The 12,541-nt window shown below is 39.8% G+C and overlaps 1 protein-coding gene across 2 annotated transcripts in view; it reads right to left on the bottom strand.

Moving 5' to 3' along the window:
* Window positions 1-12,541, bottom strand: part of VPS53 (vacuolar protein sorting 53 homolog (S. cerevisiae)) — a 186,502-nt gene that overhangs the window by 155,440 nt on the left and 18,521 nt on the right. For both annotated transcript variants that reach the window (XM_006863219.1, XM_006863218.1), the window contains exons 3-4: window positions 10,530-10,579; window positions 7,450-7,516 (exon numbers count right to left, since the gene is read on the bottom strand). Coding sequence is in view for 1 of the 2 variants with exons in the window: in XM_006863218.1 (XP_006863280.1) it covers window positions 7,450-7,516; window positions 10,530-10,579 (117 nt within the window). In the remaining variant the exon portion in view is untranslated. The remainder of the gene's footprint in view (window positions 1-7,449; window positions 7,517-10,529; window positions 10,580-12,541) is intronic.

The raw sequence follows: 12,541 nt of genomic DNA, 5'->3' as shown, positions 1-12,541 counted from the left end.
GTGCCCTTTGGTTGTTTAAATGAGTATGTATTCCTGAGTGTTTTGGTATACATCAGCCCCTACCAAAAAAAAAAAAAAACAGAGGGAATAGAAGCAAATACTGTTGAATGAAGATGCACAGAGGAGATTGTAATCACTGCAATGAAACAATGAGTGTAAAACTGATGTTTCCCCACGTAAACTAATCACTTAATTCACAATAAAAAGTTACTAAAGAAAAAAAAAAAAATCAGTTAAAAATAATATGATGCAGCACTGGAGGCACTCACTCACCTATGCCAAGAAATCTGGAAGACAGCTACCTGGGCAACTGATGGGACGAGACCTGTATTTGGTCCCATTCCAAAGAGAGGTGACCAAATGGAAAGCAGAAATCATTGGACAATATCATTAATGTTTCATGCAAGTAAAATTCTGCTAAAGATAATACAAAAACGTCTGCAAGCATACATTGACAAAGAACTTCCAGAGGTTCAAGCTGGATTCAGATGAGGACATGGAACGAGGGATATCACTGCTGATGTCCGATGGATCCTGGCTGAAAGCAGAGAACCCACAAAGATGTTTACTGACTATGCAAAGTGCAAAGGCTTTTGATTGTGTGAATAATGACAAGCTATGGACAACATTGCAGAGAATAAGTATTCCAGAACACCTAATTGTGCTCATGAGGAACCTGTACATAGACCAAGAAGCAGTTATCTGAACAGAACAAGGGAACCTTGAAAGATTTAAAATTAGGAAAGGTGTGCGCCAGGATTGTATTCTCCATCCATACTTTATTATTTTCTCTTTCCATTACTGGTTCCTTGATGTTTACTTTGCTTTGTTTTCCTGTGTTGCGGGGGAGGGGGCCCCCTTTCCCAATCACCAGAAGACAGCAACTGTGCTCATAAACCCCAGCTCCAACTGTACTCTCTGCAGCTTCACCCACTGAGCAAGAGCCAATGACAGCTTCAATATCACCTGGTCAACTACAGACAGCAGCCACTGCCAGCCAAACCCACCCTAAACTGACGGCAAATGGAAATAGTCCATTCTCTAACCACACACACAGGAGACAGCTGGTAAGAGCCTAAGAATACATCAACGTACACTCATCAATTAAATACAAATATGACAATGCCAGAATGTGCCAGAGATGAAAACAATATTAGCTCTCACAAAGAGACAAGAGAGAATGACTCAAACAAATGACCAAGATGCAGAGCCAGAAAACATTTCTGAGAAAGAAAAGGTAATAAAACTAATTTTAAAAGAATTCAAAACAATAATATTTAGGTACCTTCAAAGATTGACAGGAAGACCAAGAAAAGCAAGGAAACACAGAAAAAAACTTTAGAAGAATTCAGGAAACACTACAAGAATAAACAGACAAAATAAAAGCAAGTTTTGAAACAACACAAAACGTGCAATTAGTAATCAAGAAGATTAATACTAAGATTTCAGAATTGGACAATACATTAAAAGAGCAAAGGAGAAGATTCAAAACAACAGAAGGCTGCATTAGTGAGCCTGAAGATAAATCTCTCAGTGCTACTATGCTAAAAATAAAATCAGGAAAAGAATGAAAAAATCCAAAGAAAGTCTAAGAGTTATGTGGGACACCAAGAAGAGGAACAACTTATGATGACTGGTACTCCAGAACAGGATGAGACAATAAAAAGCAGAGAGAAAACTGTCAAAGAACGGCGGAAAGAAAACGTCCCTAACATCATAAAAGATGAGAAGATAAGCATATAAGAAGCTGAACAAACCCCAAACAGGATAGATCCCCAAAGAAAATCACTAAGACATATCATAATCAAACTTTCCAAAACCAAACACAAGCCACGAATCCTGAGAGTAGCTTGGGAAAAATAAAAAGTCACCGACAAAGGAGAACCAATAAGACTCAGCAGAAACCATGCAGGCAAAAAAGCAATGGGATGACATATACAAAACGCTGAAAGAAAAAGATTGCCAGCTAAAAATCATATGCCCTGCAAAACTGTCCTTCAAATATGACAGCAAAATTAGAATGTTTCTGATAAACAGAAATTAAAGGAATTTGTAATGGCCAGACCACTACAAATAATGTGTTCACTGGACTGAGAACCAACAACAGCAGACAACAACCTGAATTACCCTAAGTGACACCACCACCCAGAACTCAATCCAGAAAAGAAAAAGAAACCTACCAGGCTGAAAATAGGGAACCAGAGATATCAATGTATAATGAAGTCAACTACAAAGCAAAAAGAGGGACTAGTGTAGATACAGAACTTCCAAATGGAGAAGTCAAGTAGATTTCAAGATAAAAAGATTGTTTTAAATAAGGAAAAAAACTAATAAATTACAGGGTAACCTCAAAGAAAATTAATACATCTGCACATAAAAATAAAAAAAAGAAATCAGAAAGATTTAGTGAACATTAAGACAACAGAAATGAAAAGAAAACCCACAGACAAAATGAACTCAGCACAGAAAATTTACGCGTAACAAAGAAACTAGCAGCACCACAGAAGGAAAGCAACAGGAAAGCAATGAGTTCATGTTATTAAACGCCATCAAGGAGTATCCCACTCATAGTGACCTTTGTTGTTAAGTTGTTAAGTGCCTTCGAGTCGGGTCCGACCCATAGCGACCCTGTACAGGGTTTCCAAGGGTGTAAATCCTTATGGGAGTAGAAAGCCTCATCTTTCTCCTGCGGAGCGGCTGGTAGTTTCGAACCGCTGACCTTAAGGTTCGCAGCCCGATTCGTAACCACTACGCTACCAGAACTCCTTCATTATGCACAGCAAAATGCAACACTGCCTGGCCCTGCGCCATCCTCACAATCATTGTTCAGCTTGGCTCCATTGCTGCTGCCACTGTGGCAATGCATTATTTTGTTGGGGGTCTTTTTATTTTTCATTGGCCCTTCACTTTACCAAGCATGATATCCTTCTCCAGGGACTGAATCTAAATGAATTAAGAGTCAAGAGACAGAGTAGAATGGGTAAGAAAACAGGATCTTTCAATATGTTACCTACAAGACACATCAAAAAAATGGAAACAGCCTAAATGCCCATTAACAGAAAATTCATTAATAAAATTTAGTACAAACACATAATGGACTACACAATGTTGAAGGGTAACAATGAATTTGCAAAACACCTCACAACATGGATGAACCTGGAGGACATCATGCTGAGTGGAATTAGTCAATCACAAAAGGACAAATATTGTATGAATCCAAAGCTGTAAAAATTTAAGAAAAAGTTTTCTGATAAAAGAAACAATCTATGATGGTTATGGGCAGGAGGAGAGAAGGAAAATTATTCATGGGCTAGAGGGTAGCCACATGTTAACACAGCTAACAGGGCAGGCAATAGAAAACAAAAGGGAGGTTAGTAGAGGAAAGATGAAGGTAGTGGGAGACACAGAAAGGATTGCAATTAATTAGTGAATAGAGGTAAATACTGTTAACTGTTAGTACATGGAGGGGATTGCAATCATTCTAATGAAGCAAAGTATATGATTTATTGATGTAAAAAAAAAAAGAGCGTATCTTTTCTAGTTAAACAAAATCAAGGTTAACTTTGTAAAAGGAAAACTTCCTTTTGTCCAAGTGACTGTGTTCCTTTCCTCCTGCGTGTTTCTCAGAAGCTGAGGGAACAAGTTCTGAAAGTAAACTTTTCCTCTGTTCCAGGGAAGAAGGGAATATGGGCCTCTTGACCTATAAAACTCAGTATTTTGGAACATCCATTAATTCTCCCTAGTCTCTGCCAGTCAAGCAGAGACTCCTTTCAGCAAACCACCGGGCAGCCAGGGCTAGAGAGTAAGCTTCTCACTCCCAGGAGTTGACAAGGACAGGACCCAAAAAGTTCCCTGGGGGGGTGGGGAGAGAGGGAGTAAAGGGAGTCTTTCCTTCAGCTTACATTACAAACTGTTGGAAAAGACAGATGGAGGAGATGACAGGAAAAGCAATTATTTCTTCTGGGCTTCCTTTCTGTCTGGATTCTAAGGAGACGAATACAAAATTCCAGCACAGATTGAAATGCTATCTAAACATTCTCGAAAATGTGGTCCTGCTCTCTGAAATATGACCAGCTCAGCTGCAGCAACCTGTGACCTATGACTACGTGAAGGTGGAGAAGGCGGACATTCCTGCAGCAGGCTGTCTAACGCTGGGCCTGGCTCTCCAACACCTCCAGAGTGCAACCCATTGACTACAACATAAACTACTCTCCAGAACATGACCCGACAAAAAGTCATGATGACTCATTCGCTTTATTTTTACATTCTTGGAGTTGTACATACGTGAACCTCTCTAAAGCATTTAAAAGTTTCTATGGAGCCATATAGGCTGAATCTCACTAAGCAGTAGGTATAAGTCGGGAATCTTCAAACACAAATTGCGCATTTAAACTGCTTTAAAAAAAATTCATGCACTAATCAAAATAATGTTCTTCTGATAAAGGGCTTTTGTTTCTTTGCAACTAATCAACTATCTCACATGGACCAACTATGCAATACAGTTGAGAAAAACTTTATTATATGTGAGTAAGTTTACTGAGGAATGCTAAGATCGGAGATATGCAGTTCTTGCCTTCCAGGAGCTTAGAAACTAGTCAAGAGGACAAGATAGATATGTTCACCAGCAAGCAATCAAAGGAGACCACAGAAACCAAATGAGAAATACAAGCAAAGGACATATATCTAAGTGGTCCTGAGATCAATGTTATCTGTAAAATGACAGGAGTTGGCCAAATGACTTCCCAGTCCCATGAAATTGTATCATTTTGATTTCTTTGGTGGATCTAGATGAGGTCAATCAAGGAAATTTCATAAGGAGTAACTATTTCAGCTGGACCTTAGAAAGGGAGATTTTTTTTTCCTGCTTCTTTAAAACTATTTTTCTTTTTGGTGGCTATATATACAACTTAACACAACATCCCATTCACAGTTTTCACATGAACAGTTCAGTAACACTGATACATGATTCCCACTGTGCCGCCGCCAGTCTCACTCTACATACTGCTTCCTCACCATGAATTCAGGAGCCCTGCCCTTCAAAGCTCTCTAGACGGGTAAGACAGTGAAATGTACCCACTGGAAGAAAAAGACAGCGAAAGCATTTCAGGCAAAAAGAAGAATGTACACACAGGTCCAGAAAGCACAGGGGCAGGCTGGAGAGAACTCTTCAGTATGAATGAAACACAACAGGAGACAAAAATGAAAATATAGGTCAAAGCCTTGAATGTCAACAAAGAAATGTGGATCTAATTTGGTAAACAAAAGCTACTGAGGTTTCTGAGGAGGCATGTATGCTTAGACATAGGAATCCTGGTGTGCCTCTGTTGGATATGCACTGGACTGCTGACTACAAGGATGGTGGTTCAAACCCACCAGCTGTTTCTCAGAAACCCAACACAGGGTTGCCATGCGTCCGAAATGACTCTACAACACTTAACAGAAACATTGTATCTATAAAACCAGCTGTGACTGGGTTCCTTCTAACTCATGGTGACCCCATGTGTGTCACAGCAGAACTGCACCCCAGGGCATTTTCAACAACTACTTCTTCTGAGCAGACTGCCAGGTCTTTCTTCTGAAGTGCCTCTCTGGTCAACTTGCACAGTCAACGTTTTGGTCAGCAGCTGAGTGTATCAGTGGGCTGTATCACCCAGAGACTCCAGTATGTCTACAGACAAGTTATAATGCTAGCAACAAGTAAACAGGCAGACGACTCACAAATAGGCCAATGGAGATGACTACTGAGTGTGGAGTAAGAGTCATAAAAAATAGGGGAAAATAGAAAGACGGATAAAGAAACATAAAATAGGCTCATAGCCCTGTAAGCTACTAGAATAAACAGAAACTTCTACATCGGATTCCACATCCCAGCCCAAAATCAGGGCAGCAGAATGAACATTCTTAGAAATTAGACAGCTATATAAGAAAAACTCAAAAAGGAGAAATAAAATAATTGAATGACAAAAAGGTGTGCACGCTACCTAACTGAATTAGTATTGAAAAGGGAGGTACAGACACTGTCAGAGAAGTAGACTAGAAAAAGCAAGTTCAGCATTTGTCTCAATGGCAATTTCTGAAATATGATGCTGAGACAAAGGACAGCATCCATATGAAAAGGAGAATAGTTAATAGATAACATCTGGCCCTTCAATCATGGACGAAGACCTCTCCCAGCACCCTTGTTTTGCTTTTATTCTCTTTCAGCGTCCCTCCATGGCTGGATCAAAAAAGCTTTTAACTGAATTTACAGCTATTAAATTTTCCAGTAAAGCTAGGTATGAAGATTTGCAGCTATGTCAAGTAACATAACCTTCTGTAAGAAAATGACAGCAAAGCTCTAACAACTTAGCTGTTCTACCAGCAGTTTTACTTACCACACAAGACAAAGGAGGACACAAGAAATGTCTGACATTTACTGGGTCTGGGGGCTCAAGTCCATAGTCTCAGGTGACACCACGGTTAACTGACATAAACCACAAAGACAATGTTTTACACCCTACTTTGGTGAGCAGTGACTGAAATCTTAAAAGGCCACAAGCGGCCATCTACGAGTAATAAAATTTCAAGTCACTTGGAAACAATTAGTCCAGTGGACTAATGAACCACATGAACATCAGTCTCCACAATCCTGAGACCAAAAGAATAAGATAGTGCTTAACATTCTGCTCTGAAAACGATCACATTAGAAGGTCATGGATACAGTGGAAGAAAATGTGAAACAAACCTCAAAATCCTAAAAAAGACCAAGTTTACTGGTCAGATAGAAATGGATGGAACCTGAGATTATGGCCCTTGGTTACCACTCAGGTCTGGGAGTAAACTTCCCCTTGTAGCTCCATTGGCAGCCAAGCAATAAATAGGTATACTGAGTGGACAGCACTACTGGTGAGGACCGCACACCATAGAATGGTCAGCCACTTGAGAGCAAAAGGGCAGCATTCACCAAAGGATAAAATTCAAATGGGTGGGAAAAGAAGACGGAATGGACACAAGAAACACAGGGAAGAAGTAGGATAAGCGATGTAACATTGAAGGGAATACAATCATTGAGATGAAATGAAGGCTATGATTCGCTGAATGTAAAACTGATGATCTGCTCTGTAAACCTTCACTCAATTCATAATAAAGAGCTTTTTAAAAAAGAGACGTCTTACACAGGAGAAAGCCAAGGAAATGCCGGTGCTCCCAATGGAGTCTCCCTTGACCATGAATGAGTTATGCCACAATTTATGCTCTTGGTCCAATGAAACTGAGGCAACTCATGGCTGGTCTGGGCAGCTGACACCTGCTGATGGTGGGACAAGCCATACTGTATCCTGCTGTGTAAGCGACAGGTCAATAAGAAAGTGATCTGCAAGAAGACAGCTCGCCATTTTGGTCTCTTGGTTGCTGGGGTCTTGAAGAAGAAAACAGGCAAGCTTAATTAATATAGAGGAAGATGTTACTTACTTGCCTTCCATCCTGCCCCACATTTGTTTGACCTCGCACAACAGTTCGAATGTTGTCATCCAGTCTCCTAACAGAAAAGTTAAAGGACACAAGTCATTAAATAGTCTTGAGTGTTTAGGTGAGTCAAAAGATGGAGTTAGCAACTTGTCCATCAAATTCTGGAGATTGCACCTTAAAAAAAAAAGAAAGAAAAAAAAAAGGCCTTGTCAATGAGTAGACTCTGACTCCTGGTGACCCCAGGTGTTAACAGAGTAGAACTGCTCCCGAGGGCGTGCTTGGCTATAATCTGTGATAGAAACAGATTACCAGACCTTTCTTCCAAGCTGCCACTGAGTGGGTTGGAACTGTCAAGGCTTAGGTTAGTAATCAGGTACATAGCACTTGTACTTATTTGCCCAGAACATTACACAATTGTGAAAGATAACGAAAGCTTAGGCCGTGGGCCTCAAGTGGTGCAGCGACAAGAATGAGAGGCCCCGGCCAGTGTGCACTGATGAGTCTTCTTTGTTTTAAAGACAACAAGAAGAAAGGACGAGAAGCTTTTCATCTTTTTCATGGAGTAAATCAGGAATGACGAAGTTACTGAAATTTTACAGGAACCAGCCAGAAAATGGGGTCAAATGAGCCACACAAAATCCCTTCGTCAGCAGCTTCCTCAGGAATCTTCAAGGACAAGGATCTGGTGTGAGATATGAAATAAAATCTGAACAAAGTCAAGATAAACTTTATAAAAGGCACATTGCCTTTCACCAAACGACTGTGCACCTCTCCTCCTGCATGTCTGAAGGTAGATCAGTGGTCTCTGGCTCCTCTTGTCCCTATATCTCATACGAGGGTCACTAAATGGCACCTCAATCAGAAACTCCCTAGGAGTGAGTTTCATTCTTCATTTGAAGAATCCAGTGAAAGTGTGGTGAGAAGAGAGCTTTAACTGGCTCACAAGTGATTTTTAGATGAGGACATTTCCATCTCTTATGCAAACCCTAGATGATAAATATAGTGGTCACACAAGTCCAGTCTACTAAAACAATGAAGAAACTTCTTTGCACTCCCTAAGGCATGCAGCTGAACAATACATTCATGGCAGAGGTCATCACCAAAAAACCAAAGGTTGTACTCAGTGTGCACTGCAGCACTGTCCATCATGGCCAACAGGTGGACTCGATCTAAAAGTCCAGCAGCAGCTGAATGGATAAACTACGGATAGTATTTTTAAGGCAGTGAAACTCTTCAGTATGATACTGTAATGATGCACAAATGACATTACTGGGTGACACCCATAGGACCACAGAACACAAATTGTGGACTTTACAGTCCACATTAATGTATCCATACTAGTTCATCAGTTGTAACAAATGTAAAGGATAGTAAGATGCTAATAATAGAAGAAACCATGCCAGGGGAAGGAGTACATGGGAACTCTGGACTTACTGTACAACTGTCCTATAAAACTGCTCTAAAAAGAAAGTCTATTATTTTTATGTGGTATATAATAGAATGGAGTCCTGGCAAGATGCTGTGGGATAAAGCACTGGACTGCAAGATCACTTTGAACCACAAGGTCGGTGGTTCAACCTCACCAGTCACTCCTTGGAAACCCTATACAGGGTCGCTATGAGTCAGAACCGACTTGACGATACTTAACAACAACAACAAATAATAGAATACAGGAGTCCTGGTGTGCTGCTGTAGGATAAAGCACAGGACCATGAGGTCGGTTTGCACCACAAGGTTGGCAGCTCAAACTCACCACTCCTTGGAAATCCTACACAGGGTGGCTATGAGTGGACAGCACTTAGCAATAATGGAATACAATGGGATATCACTCAGCCTTAAAGAGAAACAATGTTCTGATACAAGCTACAACTTTGAAAACATTATGCCAAATTTAATAAGTCAATCATAAAGGGATAAATATTATATTATCCCACTATATGCAACAGGCTAATGTATAAAGTTCAAAACTTAATAGTGGTTATCAGGGGTGGAAGGTAGGAGGAAAAATGAGTCTTTGCTCAGGGTTTCTGCTAAAGGAAGTGCAATGATTTGGAAATGAATAGTGATTATAGTTGTACAAGATGGTGAATATAATCAATGTTGATACGTCAGACATGACAAATGTTTTGTTATTTATATTTATGTATTATATAAAAATGTTATTTATATTTTTATAAAAATATGAAACACTGGCAAATGTTTTGGTACACACCCTCTTTTTTTACCACAATAAAACAATTAAAAACAAAGGTTGTAAAAGAAAAAAGCATCTCCTAGATCCAAAACAGATGCTTCTCCTCATTAGAAAGGAAAAAAAAAGCACCATTTAAAGTAAAAGCATTATGTTATTAACACAATGAAGAGGCACTTATTGAGTGTTTATCATATAAAAACTGGAAATCCAGGCATAAATACACTGCAACAAGGCTGCTGGGCAGGAAGAGCCATCCAGTCAGTCTTCATAATCATCCCAGACAATCATCTAATTAGGTTCATCACTAAGCATAATCCTAGGCCACCACACAGGCCAACCAGCAGATCCAGTCATGTGTGTGTGTGTGGACAAGGAAAGCACAGACAAGCTCATCTGCATATCTGAGCTTACTGTTGTTGAAAGTGCTGCCGAGTTGATTCCGACTCATAGCGACCCTGTATGGGGTTTCTTAGAAGTGGCTGGTGGGCTTAAATCACCCACCTTATAGTTAATTGTCCAATGCTTATCTTATAGCACCACACCAAGCCTCCTTCTGAGCCTCAGAAGTATAAAAAAAGAGAAGGTAAATTCACCAGGGAAATAAAGCCATTAAGAACAAAATAGAAATGCTTTTGTCTCCTCCTTTTATAATGTACTGCTTTGGATAACCTCTCTTACTACTTCATTCCTTTTTTATGAGTAATTGAAAGCTGACCAAAGTATCAGCTCCTTTGCCATAAGGCTTGCATCGAAATGCAGACAAAAGAATTACCATCTACAGCAAACTGGAGATGTCAAATGTTCTCATCAATAAGTGTGATTCAGAATGTGATTAAATAAACAACATACTTTTCATTAATGATTTTTAAAATTACATATACTTACTTACCTTATTTTCAGTCTAATTTTGTTCACGACTTCATCTATATTTGCCAGAGACTACAATAAAGAAGGAAGAGTGTCCAGCTGTTATTTCACTTCCTGGAATTCCCCTTTTAGAGAACTGATGAACTATAACAGCTACTTATAAAATCTCAAAAAAATTAATTACACAGTATGATACCATTTTTACCTTATTTATGTGTGTGTGTGTGTATATATATATGTGTGTGTATGTATATATAGATATAGATAAAAAAGTCGTTGGCAGCTAGTGTCAAATTCAGTCTAGGACCTATTTCTGTATATAACGTTTTATGGGAACACGTTTATGATCATTCCTTGATGCAATGTCTATATAGAGTCACTATGAGTTGGGATCAACTCGAAGGCAGTGACTTTGGTATGGGCACTTCTGTGTACCAATGGCATTGGGTGGTTCTTACAGGGACTGGATGGTCCATAAAGCCTAAATATTTACCAACTGGTTCTTTACAGGAAAAGTTTGTGAGTCCTGGTGCACAGGACTGATGTATCCACACTGCAAAATGAACTACTGGAATCCACAACAACTTGGGTAAGTCTTACTAGCTGATGCTGCACCAAAAATCTAGACACAAAAGAGTACAGACTGCATGAGGTGACTGTTGTTAAGTGAAATCGAGTCAGTTCCAACTCACAGACCATGCAGAGGGCTTCTGAGGAGCAGCTAGTGGGATTAAACCGCTGATATAGCGGTTAACAGTCTAGTGTTTATCCAACAGTGCCATACCAGGCGCTATGTTATAATTCAATTAAGTTTTTTTGTTTTCTTTTTTAAGTATAGGGTTCACTAGAAAAAAGTCTGTAAGGATATATGCTCATGTTGTTGTTGTTAAGTGCCGTCAAGTCAATTCCAACTGACAGCGACCCAGCATAGGGTTTCCGAGGAGCAGCTGGTGAGTTTAAAGCTCCGACCCTGCAGTTCAAACTGACCTTGTGATCCAGTGCTTAGCCTACAGCACCACACCAGGATTCCAGCTCTAATTTATACCAGTAATTGTCATCTATGAATCTATACTAACATTTGTAATCTATGCAAAGGAACTGTAACGGTTTGTTTTGTTGCCTATGAGTATTTTCTAATCACACATATATTGGCTGTGCAGTGCTAACTAAGGTAACTATAGTACAAGGATTTCTGTTCTTTAAGACAATGACAGCTAACTAGACCATTTCCAGTCTTAGCAGGGAGAAAATGTGGGGGAATGGTGCACCCTAGTGGAGAAGAGAAGATACAATTTTATAACATTTCCACTCGTTTGAAAATATACTTTCACAAATTCTCTTCCCCTCCCTCCCAGCAGGAATTGTGCTTCTAATGTGCTATCAGCTACTTCAACTGGACTGGTGAGAGAAACAGGTCACAATGAGGCGATGTCAAAGACCACACGGTTCACATCTGTTCTAACTAAGCCAATGTAACCCAGAATTTCGAGAAACTCATGAAGAGACCCTAAAGAGAAACTGCAGTGGAGTTCTCTTCTTGAGGAATCCACTGTCCCCCCTAAAACCAGAATGGATCCAAGCCACTGTGGGAGCAGTTGACGAGGACAAGTGCTATATGAAAACAAGAGGGTTACCTCTCAGTCGCTTGTCTGTCCCTCATATAAAAAATGGCCATAATACTACCTTGCCAATTTCTATGGGACCCATACTTTTTACTTTTTTTTACTCTATATTAAAAATATTAACATTTGGGGAATCTGGGTAAAGAATATCCATAAATTCTTTGTACCATTCTTGTACCCTTTCTGAAAATGGAAAATTATATTAAAATCAACAATGTACTTGGATGAGCCTAGAGGACAGTATGCTGAGTGAAACTAGTCAGTCACAAAAAGAGAAATACTGCATGGGACCAGTAGTGTAAAAGACTAAGGGAAAGAACCCATACTAAAGGGGGGTGGGGGAGTTTCTTTGTTGATTATTGGGATGTTGGGGGTGGGTGAGGGGAGGGAGGGGAAGGTGGAGCACAGGGCA

This window comes from Chrysochloris asiatica, unplaced genomic scaffold, assembly GCF_000296735.1.
Source record: "Chrysochloris asiatica unplaced genomic scaffold, ChrAsi1.0 scaffold00054, whole genome shotgun sequence".
Classification (NCBI taxonomy): Eukaryota; Metazoa; Chordata; class Mammalia; order Afrosoricida; family Chrysochloridae; genus Chrysochloris; species Chrysochloris asiatica.
The sequence above is the reverse complement of the archived record's forward strand: the minus strand, read 5'-3'. Positions and strand labels throughout refer to the sequence as shown.